The sequence below is a fragment of the Arvicanthis niloticus genome, chromosome 4, assembly GCF_011762505.2.
Source record: "Arvicanthis niloticus isolate mArvNil1 chromosome 4, mArvNil1.pat.X, whole genome shotgun sequence".
NCBI lineage: Eukaryota > Metazoa > Chordata > Mammalia > Rodentia > Muridae > Arvicanthis > Arvicanthis niloticus.
Genome location: NC_047661.1, coordinates 121,542,381 through 121,561,277, shown reverse-complemented (window position 1 = coordinate 121,561,277; position 18,897 = coordinate 121,542,381). Strand labels below are relative to the sequence as shown.

General features: G+C 38.9%; 1 protein-coding gene across 1 annotated transcript in view; it reads right to left on the bottom strand.

The window, feature by feature from the left end:
- Col24a1 (collagen type XXIV alpha 1 chain) overlaps positions 1 to 18,897 on the bottom strand; it is a 249,393-nt gene that overhangs the window by 49,084 nt on the left and 181,412 nt on the right. The window contains exons 41-47 of the mRNA XM_034500238.2: positions 18,712 to 18,765; positions 16,859 to 16,915; positions 14,890 to 14,943; positions 13,435 to 13,488; positions 13,273 to 13,326; positions 7,270 to 7,323; positions 6,018 to 6,125 (exon numbers count right to left, since the gene is read on the bottom strand). Coding sequence (XP_034356129.1) covers positions 6,018 to 6,125; positions 7,270 to 7,323; positions 13,273 to 13,326; positions 13,435 to 13,488; positions 14,890 to 14,943; positions 16,859 to 16,915; positions 18,712 to 18,765 — 435 coding nt within the window. The remainder of the gene's footprint in view (positions 1 to 6,017; positions 6,126 to 7,269; positions 7,324 to 13,272; positions 13,327 to 13,434; positions 13,489 to 14,889; positions 14,944 to 16,858; positions 16,916 to 18,711; positions 18,766 to 18,897) is intronic.

Genomic DNA, 18,897 nt, shown 5'->3' with positions numbered 1-18,897 from the left:
CAATATTGACTCAATAAGCCTAGACCATGTATTGGGCCCTTAACATTAATTATTTCTCTTGATTATAGTAAAAATCATATAAATCAGGTATTGACATAGTCATTTAATAAATGGTATTTGGGATGATAATTAGTTAACACAAGACACAGTCAACACACAAAGAACATATCTCTCTCTCTCTCTCTCTCTCTCTCTCTGTTTTTGTTTTTCGAGACAGAGTTTCTCTGTGTAACCCTGGCTGTCCTGGAACTCACTCTGTAGACCAGGCTGGCCTCGATCTCAGAAATCCACCTGCCTTTGCCTCCCCCAAGTGCTGGGATTAAAGGCGTGCGCCACCACTGCCCGGCACAAAGAACATTTCTCAAAGATTTAAAGAGCTTTTCCTTTAAGCCTAACAATGTACAAGGTGCCGGGCATCCGAAGAACAAAATGCAAGAACTGCTACACAAGAGTCTATAGTCTCTTGAGAGAAAACAACATAACCAATTGACATCTAAGTTGAGCAGGCTTTGCTGTAGAAATCACCCTGAGTGTATTGAAGTTCTGAGCAGACAGGACAGGAGGTACAATTTGGATGAAGTCCTGAAAGGCCACGAAAATATTCATCACAAAATTAAAGGGAAAGGCGAAAGAGCTTTCTGAGCAGAGGGAATGAATTACATGCATAGAATCAGGAAAGTGAGGAGAGAAATAGAGAGAATTTGGGAGGGAGAGTGATGAAAGTAAGTAGGCACGTGTAACGGAGTAGAGCCTCATTGCAATTGTAGAGCAAGCATCCTTGTGAAGAACAGGGCGCTCACACTCGACTGCCTGGTTTTGAATTCTTATTCCTATGTTTGTTGACTGTTGGATTTCGGGCAATTTCTTAATCTGCCTGAGTACCTATTCCTTCTGGTAAACTGAGGGTAATAGCTATGCTGACCTCATAGAGATTAAATAACTTAATATGTAATCAGCATCTGGGATAGTGTCTGGTACACAGTAAACATTGATAGCTTAGATGTTACTATGCTTGAATGAACAGCACTCATGAGAGCAGGGTGGACTGTCAGGCTGGAAAAGTAAACAGAGGCCAGAAACAGAAACATTCCACGGAGTATGAGCTGCATCTGATGGGGTGGGGCTCGCCGACGATTCAGCGAGGAAACCTCCATCCTCCCGAAGATCTTTCACTTTGAGACTAATGAGCTGCCAAGCGGTGTGGGTGCTGTCCTGGAAGACATCCTAAGGAGTGGGAACCAGTCCAGAGGAAGCAGCCATAGGAAAGGTGGGAGAAGGTTCTAATGAGGTGGATCCCCAACTGGATAATCAAGCCCTTTGTGGTACAGAGTTGACAGAACTTTTTGAAAGTAGATCTATCCGCGGCAAGTAGACAGCATGCTTAATGAAAGAGTTGCAGCCTCTTCGGAACCAAAGTTCTCGAGTACAGCTGTGTCATGAGTTACAGATGAGCAGATGGGAGTCAGGGCTGCTGGAGCTCCTGACTCGGGCTTCCATGGTGGTCAGGGATGGGCTACTGAGGGGCACTTTCCCTCTTATCCAGTGCTGGGCACAACCCACAAGAGAGAGAAGTTCAAGATTCTCAGTGTTCTTTTAAGACAAGAACCTCAGTTTGAGAAATGCGCATTAAATGCAGAGTCACCTGATGAGTGGTAAAAATCAGGCCTGGAAGAGCCTTGATTTGTCCTAAAATAAGTTGTTAGTTACATCTCATTCCTTCCTTTTCAAAAACCAGTTTTATTAGAGTAGTAATAATTTTTTTTAGAAAAGGCTGGTAAGTCTTCGTTTTAGTGACAGGTAGATTTATGATTTTTTCAACGAAAAGTTTTTTTCCCTAAATGATTGAAGTACTCTGTTTGTACAGAAGTCCGACTCAATGAAAACAGCATGGTAGACTCATTTGCTACAGATGTGCTAAGCTGTCTGGCCTCAGAACACTCATTTAAGCAAAGGAAATTCACAAAGGCAACTTGAGCCTCCTTGAAGCTATCCCTCTGCTGTGGTCACATGACCTTGGAAACCACTGAGACTACAGAGTTAATATGCCAGGAATTCTGTAATTCTGTGGCCACATCAAAACTGAATAAAGGGGGAAAGAGAAGAGAAAAAAAAGAAAGGACATTGTTTAGAAAAACTAGGCAGTTGCATAATGCTACAAACCCTAGAATAAATATTTTTCTAAGTGGATAAACCCAGCAGTCTTTAAAGGGAAGCCAAGGAACACCATGGTGCCATGATTTAAATAAAAGGCCAATGGGAAAGATGTCCTTATCCCTGTTTGAAAATACTTCAGGAATCTTCCTTGCTTTTAGCAATGATATTATTTCCCCTAAAATAGCATTTAAAAACTCAGTAGCTTCACCCTTGCTTTAGAAACTATTCTCTTGGACATTACTTGTGCTAATGACCAGGTATCCACTGAAGATATTAGTTTAATTAGTGTAGTCTTTTTAAAAAGCATTATAAACTCAATGTCATATAAATTAATCTGTGGAGAGCAGAGGTACTTATGGAAAACACTCATATCTTCATAAATACCCACCGATGTGCAAATCTTGGTATTATAATGCAGGGTCTGTAACGGAGTGTTAAACCACTGAGCTCATAGTTTTATTAGATTTCTGTTTTAGAACATTACCTGTAAATATCAGAAATTGACCCTGGACAATTTAAGTGGAGGGAAAGAGACAATTGCAGCTCATATAATTGCAGACAGGCAATGAAAATCAGGTTTGAAAATGTGACAATCGAAGGGAAGTCAGGAAGTCAAAATGTGGATACCGAGACACGAACCATGCTCGCTGCTGGACACAGGATGACATTATTAACACAATTACTGCTACTGACAACTGTGTGCTGAGTTTAGTAGCTCCAGAGTGGAATCCTCCTGTGGGGGAGCAAATGAAGTTCTAAGTGATTCTGTTTTGTTGTCAGGAGCAGGGCCATGTCAAGGACCTCGATGCCTCAGTAGCATGGAAATGGTAAAACCTTCCCAGGCCAGGTTCAGAGGAATATTGACACTGCTTGTAGAGACTATCAGCCATAGCTTTCCCCCTCCCAGATGACAGCAACCTAAGGATTCTAGCCTACAGAGACTTCCTTCTGAGCTAGGCTAATCCTCCTCCTCCCTAGTGTCTGCTGCACACATCGAGGGGCTCACTTTTCAGGTTGATGCTTAAACATCTTGACATCAGAGTACATGGCCCATCTGACCTCAGCTTTTCCATATATGTCAATCCTTAATGGCAGCAGTTTGTGACACCCCATCTATTAGTTGTCCCTTCAAATGCTTAAAAATTTATTAAAGGATTAAAAAATACAAAAGTAGAAAATATTAAATGAGATACAGAGGAAGACAATTTTTTTATGCAGCTAGCTGATGTGATTTAAGGTGTGTTACTCTAACCCTCCAAAAATTTACATTCAAATGTTATAATGATCTAAATTAATTTATCACTGAATATGACTGTTTCATAAAATGCATTTACTGTAGCCTACAGTCTACAGCAGCAGAGTCATGGCGTGGTCTCCACATCCACTCACCATAGTTCACTGTCTCACCAGGACAACTGCCTGGATTGCTCAGTCTGGTGCAATATTCTTTTGCACCAGCAGAAGAAAGCTAAGGTATCTATGGAAACCAGGAAAGAGGAACAGAAGGATAATGCAGGGCAATGGGGATGGATGGACTATGGAGATGCTCCAGGTGGGGAAACACTAGCTGCATTATCTCCACGAGAGCAGTAGACAAATTCCTGCTATTTCCGATGCTCCTAAATACAGCATGAAGGGTACCTTAGAGCTTATGTGGAAGAAAAAGTAAGGGATATGAGGAAGTGGGCCATTATTTGAAGGTATCATCTACCTGAAAATCCAATAGCACAATGGAAAATTACTTGAAAAATAGTTTTATCTGTGTTATGCTATAGCTTTCAAATAAGTAGTTTTCATTTATACAATAAAATTAACTAGTAAGTAGAACATGAACAAGGACAGATGGCACCTGATAGCACTATTAATAATCACCAGACTGGCATTTTGAAACCCAGATTCTACCGAGGTGTTCAAAATGCATTGGAATTGTTTCTCTAAAATGGGAGTTTTGGAAAGTCTCAGTAACAGAACCTAGGATAGTAATTTACTATTAGAGAAAAGGTGGGAGCATTTATCACTGGTTTGATCTGTACATATCTTTGGCATGTTTAATTCAACATAAGAGCCCATGGAATTAACCAAATATGCCATGGCTTACTAGAATATGTCGGTGTTCAACTGGAAAGCTTGTAGGTCTTGCGCATATATGTTGAACTAAGAGTAAATCGTTTCTCAGATTCAAAGCCAATTCCTAGACCAGAACCTTCTGAGGGAAATTAGATCCTCCTGGAGGAAACCTTCCATGGTATGGTAAAGGCTGTATTTTATGACTCATGTCCAAGGCTTGATCCAAGAGTCCTTTGGTCAATTACTATGTGACTGAGTACTGGAGAAAGTGAAAACCCAGCCTTTTCAGGATAAAGCTGAAGGCACAGTACACAACTTAATCTTTTAGACTGGGATATTAGGTGAGAGTCCTCTTGTGTGGTGGCTGTGGTACAAAATAATGTCTCATTATACTTCAGCACCCGAGAGAGTGAAGCCAATGCTGGTTGAATAGTCCAGCTAGGTGTTAAGATCCTGTTAGAATGAAGAGATGGAAGAAGAGAGGAATAGGAGAAGGAAGGAGAGGAAGAGGAGGAAAAGAGGAGGAAGAAAAAAGTCTTTAAATAGATACTGCTGTCAGAGGTCTATAAAATATTTATTTCAATAAAATACTCACCCCAGGATGTCACACCTGTCTAGGCCTTAACCTGATGTTCTGATATAGTTCCTCCAAAATAAATAAAAACTGTGTTAAAAGACTCCTTAAAATGTTCATGTCTCCAGATAGAACCCAAGAATGAGTTTGTTTCTGAAATATTTAGATTGGATAAATGATCGTTTCAGTTTCCTTTTGTTTTGAAATACACGAGGTAAGTCACCATAGTGAAGAAAGAACATCAGTGTGGGCTTGGGTTTGTGTACGTCACCTCGCCACATTTGAATAAACAACTAGGGTTGATTTATTACTTAAGAAAAGAGAAACAAGTCAATGGATAACCATATCCATTTTTAAGTGGGAACTTAGAAAGCTCAGTTTTACTGGGCGATTGGAAGAAGATAGTTAGTTATTCTAATGTTTCATGTGAAAATGTAACCCCAGATGACAAACACTTCTGAATTAGGTTGGCACTGATGAAATTCTTCTGTTTGAAGGCCTGGAGAGATGGCTCAGGAGTTAAAGGTGCTTACAGCACTTCAGTTCCTGCCAGCCAATGCAGGCAACTTATAGCCTCCTGTAACTTCAGTTCCAGAGGATCTGATGCCCTCTTCTGAACTCTTTAGGTATCTGCACCCATGATCTCACACACACACACACACACACACACACACACACACACACACACACACACACACACACAGTAACTCTCTTAAAAAATACATGATTTTAAACTTTCTGATAGAATAAGCTAGAAATTTGCATTAAAAACAGGAATGATTTTCTATCATTGTATCACCCTTAAATGAATGCAGGAAATATCCACACGGTTCTTGAAAATACCTAGGGCTGTAAAAGCAAAGGGAAAATTATTCTGGGCAGAACCTACTTGAGGTACTGCCAAGACCAAAATGTTCCGAAGACGGCAAAGGACATTTGGTGAACACAACATGGCCTGCTTATGGAGCCACTCGACGTGCTTCCTTATACTTTATTTGCTTTTTAAAACTTTTACATGTACAGAAAATATAAGTTGCTACTATAAAATACCCAAGAGAATATACCTACTGACATACTTGGAAATTATTAGTTAAATTCCAATGTAACTATTAGAAAATGATTGGCTTAATCAGAACTAATACCCTAGCTATGACTTCCCATGGTCCTTAAAAAGACACCAATGAAGAGGAAATAAGGAGCACAGTACATGCGCACTACTCACCGGAAGTCCTTGTTTTCCCGGTAGCCCAGGCTTCCCAGGGTAGCCTGTCATGCCGTCGACTCCAGGGTATCCTTGTAAGCCTTTTAGCCCGGGAAAGCCTGGAAGTCCCTTGGTAATTAAAGATCATTCGGATTACACACACATATTGGGTAGATAACACTTCTTGGTGTAGAAAAATTCATATATTTCTATACACTGCCCTAAGATCTAAGGCCATAACTGCACATAGAAGAACATTTGTTTAGCATCTAGTAGGCCCTGGCTTCAGTCCAAGTGCCTGAGAAAATGTCCCCTAAACAAAAATAAAAGTGAGTCAGCAATTTGTTGTGTAACTTCTCGAGCCTCAGTGGGATTCTCTGATATTTGTTACTGTGTCAGTCCATCTTTCTCTAGCTGTCAAGAATAGATTCGAGATGGACCTGTGAGCTGGAGGAATCATTTGGAGGTATCAGCTGGAGATATCAGCTGGCGATATCAGTGTTTTCTGAAAATTCTTGTATCATTTTTTCCCCTTAAGAATAAAGAATATGATGCTTTTTTACCCCTTTAAAGTCAGATAAACATGTGACTAACAACCAGCCTGAACATCTTGTTTCTACTCTTGAACAACTGGGTTTTATCTGTAGGGCCTTCGGTATGAATGATCTTTTCCCCGGTTTTTGCCACCATGCAGGCAAAAAGAAGCAGGTGTGTACATCTTGCTGGGTGGCATCAGAAACAGAATCTTCCTAATCATCCAGTCAGCACATACCTACCCCGCTAGAGGAGGATACTGATGCTAAGGTAAAATTAACCTTTATTCTAGGACAAAGGACTTGTTCCCACCCACCCACAAGACTTTCTGCTCTAATTGCCAGAAGAGTGAGAAGCTGAGCCCTCCAACTGAAAGCCAGCTCATGTCTTTTTAATTATACTTGAAGACTGTGACCTTTGTTACCACTTGCTTGGTTATGTTTCCAAGTTCCCTGTTTACAGTGGTTCACCAAGAGGGAGAAGTAAGAGTCCACAGGGAGGGTTCCATAACACGGGGAAATAGCATCCTTCACTCGCAGGGACTTAGATTTAAACAGCAAATCTGGTGTAGTGTTAGTGGTCAAATTTTGGTCCCTCTGTGTTCCAGCATGGGTTTGAAGTTTTTGCAAAGCAGTCTGATTTATCCAACATGACATAACTGGCCCCAAACTATTCTGCTTGCTAAAGTTTTCAATTCTGTTTAGAAAAACAAGGAAGATAAAAGAGATCTGTTACTCACAGGAATGCCTGGTTTCCCAGAAGGACCAGGAACTCCCTTTTTCCCTTGAGGACCCTGAAAATGGGAAGCATGGTCATTAATAGATAGAAATAGACTTACTCAAACAATAGCACAGTACACATAACTAGCTGCCTGTCGCTGGGATGGCCATTTAATCCTCCCAGGACTAGTTTGTGTGTGGGTCACTTCCTCATGGAAAATGGGAGAAACTGAACAGATCACATATGAAATTCCCCTTTTCTCCAAACTCTATGACTTAAAAATTCAAATCATAATTCTAAAATGACACTGTTTTGAAAGTGGCCTCACCTTCAGGCAGGGTCTGTGCCTCCTTTTGAAAGTGGCTAAAATGTAAACTCAATAGATTTTTTTATGGAATATCATGTATCGTGGCATCTGTTGATACATGCTAGGAATTCAAAGGCCAAGTTCCTGGTCACAAGACACCGTGTGGTGATGGATGTGAACCAAGAGCCCAAAATGTGCTTCCATGGAAGCACAAAGAACACACTTTCAAATAAAAAATGGGTATTTATTTCCCAAGGAACTGTTTGTTTTTCCATGTGTGAGATGTTTTAAGTCATAATTGATTCAGCAGCAACTGGCCTGCCTGCAAATCATCCCATTGTTCTGATGATATGCCCAAATTATTTTCAGATGAAAAACATGGAAAAGAGTAACCTGGTGTACAAACAAGGAAACTAATTGTATTGTCATTATCAGACATACTTCTCAGAAAGCATCTGAAGTTACCCCAGACAGGACTGGTAAGTTCTTAGGATAATCACGCTAAAGATGCAGCAAAGTGCACATACACAAATAATCAATCTCAGATGCTACATTTTGGAAGATGGGCTTAAAGGTTTGAAGTATAGAGCACGTGCATCACATTACATCTCTTCTGTAAGAGAGAGAAAGTCTGTTTAGCTGAGCTTGGTGGTATGCAAACCCACCCAGCACCCAGGAAAGCACTCATGCAAGAATGGCTGAGAAAACTTCTCCCAGTCAGGTCACAGTGGCGACCAGCACAGTAGGACTACGGCAGTTGGGGGCCACTAGGGATGCCATACATTTTGGTGGATGTGTGTGCAGCATCCCTGAAGTCTAAAGTCACCTTCACATTATCTTCCTGACCACGAAAAGCTAGAATGCTACTTTGGTCTCAAGAGGAAAAGAACAGATGGGAAACTGTCACATGCAGCAGGTTTGAGGGTTTTTAGAGGGATTAGAGGGAGTTAACAAGCTAGGTGCCCATCATTCAGCTCTGCCTCCACAGGAGATGGACATTCGGGACAGATGTTAGGTTCTACTATAAAGAATACAGACACGGCTCAACTTCTAGCATATTTTCATGTATGTGCTTCAAACATTCAAATCACAAAATACAAGTAAGAAGGTCTGTGCATCGTTACATTAATTACATTACATCCTTATGTTGGGGATTATTTCAGGAGTTAAATGCTGTGCCCCGAGAGCACATCTAAAGAATTGCCACAACTAGAATGTTCTTTAGACTTGGATAGGCATTAGGAAGCATAATAGCACATGATAGCAACAGGAAGTTCATAATAACATGGCACTAAGGGAACTGTAGGAACGTGAGAGATATTTTAAAAGGTCATTTGGCTGATGCTAGAAGGGTAGTCATGGCAACATCCACCTATTGAGGAATAAGTGTTTAACCAACATGAAGATTCTGTTCTCTGTCTTGGATCAATCATTCCTTATTACAGTTATTGTCACTTTAGCTGAAAGAAAGTAGGGGAGCTAGAAAAGCCATGATCTCACAACGGAGGTTTCAATACGGGCAGATTAGTGCACGGAACATTGTTCCTGTGACGGAGTAAGTGTTGTGTGCTCCCCAAATTCACGCTGAAATCCTGTCAGTCATGATGAGGCATAATGTTTAGGCCTCTGGGAGGTACTGAGGCTTTGAGAGAGAAAGCCTTGGAGAGGATTCATGTTCTTCTGAAAGTGACCCCAGAGAGCTCTTCAGTCCTCTCTCTCCCAGTGAGGATACAGTGGGGATTCAGCATCCTCTAATATAAAGGTGCTTTGTCACTAGAACCCGACCACGCTGGCATTCTGACCCTGGGCTTGGGGTCCGGAAACAAAACTGTATTTTCTATAAGCTATATATCCCATGTCATTTAGATATATGAGTCCAGACAATCTGCGTTTTGTACTGTATTGTATTTTGATAATTTTAACATTAAAACATCTCAAAACTAGCACTGCCAGATAGTTTCATAACTCAACTAAGAGTTAAGCATTGCTAAACACTCACCCCCTTACACAGTCTACTCTGCCCAGTAGGAAATTACCTATGGCCTAAGGTGAAGGAAATACACTGTCGTGAAAGTTGCCCCTGGATGATTAACTGGGTTAGACCCATAAGACAGGAAAGAGTTGCACTCCAACCAACACTCCAAATTCAAAGATAATAAAAGTAGACGTATTCTGTGATGCTAGACTTAACTTACTCTATTTTATTTGAACATAAATCCTCCATAAATCCACAGATGGAGTATCTGTCCTTACGTAGGAAAGACAAATGATTCTGCAGGAAAATTTTTTCACAGTACATGGAATTTGTGCTTTCCCCTTTGCTAAGACACAGTGAAAAAGTCACCTAGAGGCCCACAGGGAACCATTTCAGAAGCCCTCCTCTCTTGGCACTCCACTGGCTCTCTGTGCAGAGAAGGTGAGCTAATTCTTATGATAATGGGCATTTTTAGGTCCCCTGTTAATTTAAACCTTGTTTTTTTTGTTTGTTTTTGGTTGTGTTATTTTTAAAGAAATCTAAAGAGTTATCCAAATTCTTAGTTTGCTCCAACTTCCTTTGATTGGCCAACTTTAGAAAGAAAACACAGACCCAAGGCCTTATACATGAATTATTCTTCCTCTCTTCTTTTTAACCAATTCACTAAACTCCAGAAGTTCAGTGTTGAGAGGAAAAGAAGCCCGAGGCTTGAGTCTGAGTCTTCGCAGCTCCTGGGAATTTTCACTTATATCTGCATCACAGGAATCAACAGGATGCAGCGGCTTTTGTCTCCACCTTTTTGTAGAAGTACCTACTCTCGCATGCCCAGTGAAAAAACTCACTGGTTAGTCAGAATTAACTGTATTTTAATTTATAAAAAAGTTTACAATTAATACAAGATTTCAAAGCGATAGCTTATGTGTGATAATGAGATACAAGATTTCAACACATAATGAGACCCAGGCAATTAAGTTCCTGTTTCTGGTTCTGTTGCTAATTAGTTCCGTGATCTTAGGTAACACATAATCTCTCTCGGATTTATGTTTCTTCACTTCACAAACAAGATTGCTGTCCAGATGATTTTGAGGGGCCATTTCCAAATGTGAAAAACAAACTCAAAGCTTTGTAAAAACAAGATGACAGCAATTGGACAGGACTCATCTGGCCACCAAAGGAGTCCTTAATGAATTATACATAACTGGTGGCTATTCTTGTAGCAACTAATGCTAGTATAAACTCTTAGAGGTCCTAAATTGTGCTTGTGGGCTCCATGCACCAGCATGCCCCAGAACAAGAGCAACTGTCTCCGTGGATCACAGAGAAGCCCAGGTGTGGTCAGCACCTTTCAGCTCCAACACACAGGGGCAGCTCACCAGTTCACTGGAAAGGCTGTCATCTGATATAAAAATTTAATTTCCCCTGCTTTTAATCCTAACAGAAACTAACAAGAACTAGAAAGTTTCTTCTTCAAGAGATATTTCCAAAGAGAAAAAGGAAACCAGATACATAGAAAAGTTTTAATTAGAAAATTTTAGGCACTTTAGGATAAAGCCTTGGCAAGCATCCACATTCTTGGGTAGCACGTAGCATTGTTCTATGGGCTTATAGTTCATGCCACGAGTAGCCTGTAGCATGGTTTTATAGGCTTATAGTTTGTTCCACAATTTTTCCACTTTAGACATGAAAAATGCCAAGTGAGAATGAAAGTCATCACATTTCCCTGCATTATGTTTCCTTCCCCCAGGACAGTTATTAATACTTAACTCTTCACTAATCCTTGTTTACTTACTGTGCATGGGTTTGGGTATGTGCGAGTGCATATGTGTGTGCAGGTTCATGTGTGCTTGTATGAGCACATACATGTGGCAGCTAGAGGATAACCCTGGGTATTGTTCCTCAGGCTCTTTTCACTTAAAAAAAGATTTATTTTATTTTAAAATTATGCATATGTGTATTTTATGTTTGAATCATCTGTGTGGAGGTATGTGCACATAAATTCCGGGGCCCATGGTAGCCAGAAGAGAACCTTCTATCACACGGAGCTGGTCTTACAGGTGGTTGTGAAATACCCAGTGGAGTGTTGGGAACTTACTTGGGTCCTCTACAAGAATGATTGCTAAGCTCTCTCTCCAGCCCCTCTCCACTCCTCCCCCATTGACCTACATCTTGTTAAGGAATCCACCTGTCTCTGCTTCTCAGCATATTTTACACATACCTGAGTTTTTAAAATCTGGGTTCTGGGGAATCTAACTCAGGTTTGTAAGGTCAGTACTTTACGGACTGAGCTGTATTCCTCACTCCTAATTCTTTTGCACTAAGGAATCAGATGATGTTACTATATGTGTAACCTGAATATTTAAAACAGCTTCTGTGTGTCTGAACAGCTATTGAGCACCTAGTCACTCTATCGATCTGTGTGTCTGAACAGCTATTGAGCACCTAGTCACTCTATCGATCTGTGTGTCTGAACAGCTATTGAGCACCTAGTCACTCTATCGAATCCAACCTCATTTTATTACTTAGCTCCACCAGTTGGAACACAAATCAGTCTAAGGACACCTCTACAAATTAGGAGAAACAAACTCACCATTATTTTTCTACCAATTCCTATAAAATTTAAAATTAAGTTACATTACATATTCTTAAATATTAAATTTTAAGAGCTAGAGGTATAGCTTAGTGATACTTCTTAGTGTGCCCAAGGACCTGGGTTCAATCCCTAACACTAGAAAGAAGATACTATGAAGTCAAAATGTTTCGAGAAGCAGGACAGCCATGGACTGCCAATGAAAAGCCACTTGCTATATATGTTTGAGGCCAGATTTGCCTGAAAGAGGTTTAAATTTAGTGAACCAACGGAGCCTCCATTTGTTGGATAATGAGTAATTGATTTGTTTTATGAAAAAAGCCCTCTTACACCAAAGCCTATCATACATAATCAAATAGCTGTTTCTACCTCTATCCTATGAGATAGATTCTTTGCTCAGACAAACTTCAATCAGGCTCCCCATCCTGGGACAATCTGTTCACATCTTTATAGAACCAAAGTACAGCAGATTTGGCTTGGTAAAAACCTGTGCCTTGTCTGTCCTTCATCTCTGATCCCTCCAGATGTGAGGTCCTTTACTGCGCACCCCATGTGGTGTCTGATCACCATGGCCTGTCCACATCAGTCCCCCTAGCCTGCTTATCTGGACTCCCCTTCACATAGGATACCACCCTTGGTAATTTTCCATCCGTGGATCCTTAGCCTGCTCCTTCCCTTTACATTTTTATCTGCTGGTCCTATATTCAGAATCAAATTTCAGTCCAACTCTAAAACCTCACTGTGGGAGTCCCTATACCTGCTGTGACCGTCATGAACAGTCTCATTATCCTTCTTTAACAAGTGTTCAACAGTCTTCCTTGTTAGTAAGTTCTACGACTGGCTGTATCTGACTGGTAGTTTTTCACTCTACAATGTTGATATTTCTGTTTGCAACCTCAATAACAGATCTTCAGGGATATCCTCAGGCAATATTTTACAAGGTCAGGGTAGAAAAAGTACAACGCAGATTCTAGTCAAAAGATAGAAATCACTCAGTCATGGTTTACTGCAGAGTTTGGCAATCTGACTCTTCAGAGGCTTACAGTGATCCCCGTTCAGGAGAGCAATGCTATTTGAATTATAAACAACTTCTTGCATGCCTGCTTTTTAAAGCCAAAACCACATTTTACATTGTCTAACAAGTACCACTTACTTTGGATCCTCTTTCTCCTTTCAGTCCTTGTCCACCCTGGTCACCTGGTTCACCCTTTAATAGGAGCCAAGAGAGAAATATCACGTAAAGCAGACAAGAAATGAATTATGTTAATGCACTTTTCTTTAAATGTTGGAATTACAGAACACTTTCATAACATACTGGGGGTCCTTGTTGTCCAGTGGCACCTCGGAGTCCCGGCACACCCATGTGGCCCTGGGAATAGAAAGGATTGTATTAATTCAAGTAAGCTCAGTCATGTAACCTACAGTGTTATCACTTAAAATGGAAGCAGAGCATTCTAGAACTTAATTTAAATATAGTCTTCCTTAAAACAGAATAGAAAATAATAGTTGATGGATATTTTGAGGAATCTAGTATGTTATGCTGGACAAATTTTTTAAATGTGAATTTATGCAGAGGATTGGATGGCAATTAAGATGGTGACTGATCTTCAAAGCCTATAAATGTGATATTATTTGGAATTATGGGTGTCATTACAGTAAGGATCTCCAGGGCATCTGAGCTAGCTGCAAAGCTCAGGATGATGGTGGTCTGCCACACTCTGCTGCCTCCCTGGCTTGTCATAGCAGGGAGACCTTTCCACAGTGACCACATAATCACCAGCTGTCTCTATGGACTCTCCGAAGTTGTGGCAAAATTCTCACCAGTGATAAACCATTTCCTAGGGGTTCCACTTCAAACTCTGCTATGTCTTGGTCAACATTGACAATTTCAATTTTTGAAACAGCAAAAGTTAAATGTGAGACAGTAAAGGATTTTGTAAGGTCTTGTGAGAGAACATAAGGGAACTGGTGGATTCTGTCTTATGGTATTAGTGATGGAGTGAGCTGAGTGGTCATGGGATCATGTAAGCAAAGTAGGGACAGGTTCAACCTCAGAGAAACCACATTCCAGATGAAACTGGTAGAGGAAGGAGTGTGGGAAGCAGAGATTTAGGTGACAGAATTGGTAAGTGGATTTGAGAGGGTTATGGTTGCAAGTCTAGTTAGAGAGCTACTGAAATAATCCAGAGAATAGGCATCTTGAGAAGATCAGTTGAATAGCAGCAATCATCTGTCTAGCTGTTTATCCAATCAGCTTGGCTAATCGAAGTCTGTCTTTCAGAAGTGACCACAGAGCATCGACCTTGAGGCAGAAATGAACTGAGTGAAGTAATCTACCGGGGCATTATTACAAGTATTTTATACATAGAGCTTAGAACTAAACATTATACAAGATCTAAGGCACTACATAATTAAAAAAACAACTAGCAATGATAGAGCAACAAAAGACAGTAAAATGTCTTGACTGACATGCAAGCAATATTATAGGGCTTCAGGGTGAGTCCAGGGATAAGAAAGCTATACACAAATTATAACTGTCAGATAGGGTCTCTGTAAGTGACAATGATGTGAGGCTGGAAGGGACAGAGGATCTTGTGAGACATAAGACTGAAGCAACAGAGAAGCTGACATTGTAAACAAGAGTCAAGAGACAGAAGGCAAGCACAGAAGATATCAACAGGAACGTGAGTCCAAAAATAAGTTTGAGTAAGTTCTATATGGGCTAAACATTTCAGGGGATTATGTTTATTTTGTAGCTTGCAAGGATTACCTTATAGCCTTCTTCGCCATGTTCCCCTCTCTCTCCTTGCTCCCCCATTGGCCCCTAAAGAGATTACACACAAAGACAACCAGCTTCATGGCTGTAATTCTTTAGTACAGATGTTGCAATTATGGTGTTTTATTCTTTTGCCAAAAATATAAAGATCAATGTACAGTATCTTAAAGCCTGCTACATGTAACTGAAAAATGGTTGACTTTCAAGTGATGTCAAAAGTGCTACACAATTAAAAACTTGATCTATAATTTAATGACTTATACAGTTGCCATATGATTTCAAACTTTTTATATCTAGATATCAGAACTAATATAACAAATTACAACACAGATATAATCAGTATGAGGTTTACTGTTAAAACAGGATTATACAAATATAATCTCATATGATTCTGTTATGTACTGGAGAAACAATGCCTAGTAAAGCCTTGAATTTTATGCTTATAATACCATATTATAAATCTTGTAGTTTTTTAAAATGCCAAATGAATTGAAATTTATGCAAGAATTAATTTTATTTATTTTACAGGCTTCAACTAACCTAACAAAGTAAGATTTACTTTTAAAATACTTCTCATCTGAATTATTTGATATGATAAACTGTTCAAATTACAATATTTAAAACCTACATAGAGTGCTAGTTTTCACACAGGAGAATTTATCATAGACTATTGATAGATAAAACTTACCTTACTCCTAAATGAATGGTTAGTAGGCATAATGCAAAGACAGAAACTTTGATCCTTATTCTGGGTATCCTGTTTAAAATCTCACCCCTATCTTATATCTACTGGGAAATCCCACTGTAATTATATTTTTAGTCCCCAAAATATTTATTACATTTCAGCAGACAGAATTTGATTGGCATTCTAGAACCTAGGAAACCAAATACTATTATTCTATACTTAGTAATTTTTTTCTGTTTGTTGGACAATTTTTATATTATTTCCATATATTTCCCTCAAAGTCAGTGGTTCTCAACTTTTCTAATGCTACCCGTTAGTACAGTTCCTCATTTTGTGATGACTTCCAATCATAAAATTATTTTTGTTGCTACTTTACAACTATAATTTTGCTGCTTTATGAACTGTAATGTAAATATCTGATATGCAGGAGATCTGATATTTGACCCCTGTAAAAGGGTCATTTGACTCCCAAAAAGGACAGACTAGAATATAGTTCATAAAGACACTTAAAATACTTGTACAGAGAGATTGCCTTTATATGAAGTGTCTTGATTTAACTCAAAACATTCTAGAATTTTCTATATTCTTTTCTACAGTAAAATATCAATGGCAACAGTAGCCATAGAGCCAGACCAAAATACTGAGACTATATATTCTGATGTCATGCCTCTGGCATCCTTATTTTGAATGATACTACATGAAAAAAAATCGAAAATACAACCATTATGCTTATTTCTGTGAACTTAATGTTATCCACCCACTTCAATTTATATGTGTCTTTCACATCTTGTTTTAGCCTTAAACATCAAACAATTGACTATTCAGATATCAAAGCTACACTAGTGGCTATGTCTCAAAAACAATGGTGACAGATTTTTTTTTTTAGAATGTTGGATTTGATGGCTAACAGGTCCACAGTCTTGAAAAGCTAGTGGCTATAATGACTGGTTATAAAAGCTGGCAAACCATTTAGCAACTGTTGGTAAATTCTGATAAACTTGTATAGATTAGGTGTATATATCTATCATGCATTCAATGTTGAAGGTTAGGTTCATAATTAATTTTCTTAAACATACATCTTGGCTAAGAAGCTTGACTCCTGTATTTTTCATATCTGAGGTTTTTACATTATGTAGATGGTATAGAGATAAATATTGATTTAATATAAAGCCTAGTGATAAGACTAACCAAATAGAACTCTGAAAAAACATAACCAGCATCAAAAGCTTCTGATTGAATTTCAACTTAGGAACCAAAATAATTTTAGAAAAGACATACTGGTTCACCTCGAGGCCCAGGAGGTCCCAGGACTGTGCTGTCTTCTCCTGGGTAGCCCTTAAAGAAATATAGAAATTTATTAACACAACTCAGTTAAGAAAGTACACTTAAAATACTCTGTTACTTTCTTTTTCTATTGGATATTTTATTTATTTACATTTCAGATGCTATCCCCTTTTCCCATTTCCCCTCCCTAAAAACCCCCATTCCATCCTCCCTCCTTTTTGCTTTTATACCATTTTAATTACATGCAAGTATTAAGGTCAGTTCTAGGTTGAGAAAATAACAATACAATAGATGCAAATAGTCAAGGAACAAGCAAGACAACAAACACAAATAGTCAAAGAACAAGCAAGGCAATAAACAAAATTCCATGAACAGTCCTGTGATTACTGTTTCTAAGGGCTTATCAGAGTGACCAAAATATCTGAGCCTACTTATCTGCCCTAGCCCAAAGTTATTTTCATGTCTGAAGCCTACTTCCTTGTTCTAGCCTAAAATTTAGATTCCTGCCTGAAATTACTTCTTTGTTCTAGCGTAATGTCAGATTCCTGCCTGAAACCCATTTCCTTGTCCTTAGTCAATGTCATATTTCTGCCAAGCAGCCCATTTTCTTGTCCTTGGCCAATGTCAGATTCTTGCCAAGCAGCCTCAAAAGCTCTCTGCCACTCCCCCTTTTTTACTTCATAAACAATACTGAGCCTGTCTTAAGTCATTCTGCCAAGAATGCCTTCCTTACCCATCATGAAATATGCATTATCAAAAGCAATACTCTTCTGTCTTAGGTTGGTAAGGCTCTGTGCAGAATCTTACCCATCCTTGGCTTACCAGCCTGTTAATTTAATAACTTTGTCTGGGGGTCCATTTTCAGGTTTAAGCCATGTACTTTGGCTGCCAACATGTTGATGTTGTTAAAGACAAGCTTTAACACAATGGGCAGGAATAAAAGTATTCCCAGGACAAAAAGGGCTAGCATGATCAAGCTATATATGCCAGTCTTGAAGCTTGACCAAAATAGAAATACTGACCTCAGGCCATGGGTAATTTTATCAGCAGAATCTGCTGCATCAACACTCAGCAGAGCAGCATTTTTTAAATTTATAAGCTCAGTGAGTTAGAATTATGCCAAATATACTGCAATGTGTTTAAACTTTTTCCTAATTGTAATAACTACCACTGTAAATTTTAGAACTAACATGAATCCAGTTGTACTTGGCATGACACTCGAGATGGCTCCTGCTACTTTCTAATCTGTTTTTGGCACTGTATTTAAATGAAAACTTTGTAGCTAAGAATTAAGTATATCATATTTTATATACAATTCTATTATGTATATAATTTTTTACTGACATGTTAATCTGTTTTAATTGCACAAAATTAATCATACATTTTTTCAACATGTATACTTTCAATTAAATTACAAATCGAGTCCTGCTGTAGTTATTATTAACTCATTAGAAAATTTAAATCTGTTAATATTTGTAAGCTTATGGCAATTTTATCCAGCACATCTCAGCCTCTTTCAATAAATAATTTTGTTTTTATGAAACTGTGCATCACAAAGTACCTTTACATATACTGTTTCACCTTAATCTTCAATTAATTTGTGGAAGATATTTAATATATTTAATATATTTTATTATATTTGAGTTTTAGTTCCTTGGTATTTATATTCTCCTAAAATTTGCAAATTTTCCAACTTGAAAATTGGCTCTTCTATCTCCTGCAATATTTTCATGCATTCATTTAGAAAGAAATCATTGGTTTAATACATAACTTTGGAAGTAAAGGGTGAACACACACACACACACACACACACACACACACACACACACACATACACACACACACACATTTTCTCCTTTAGGTCCTGGTAATCCAGAGGGTCCTGGCTGACCTTGATGGCCCTATAAGAATAGCAACAAGTAAAGAGAGAGTCCCCAGACTAAGCAGACATGTAGTAACTGTTGCTACCAACTCCATGCTGTTTTTCAGTGCATTTTCTGAGAAGAAATGCAGGACACAATTTACAGAAGGTT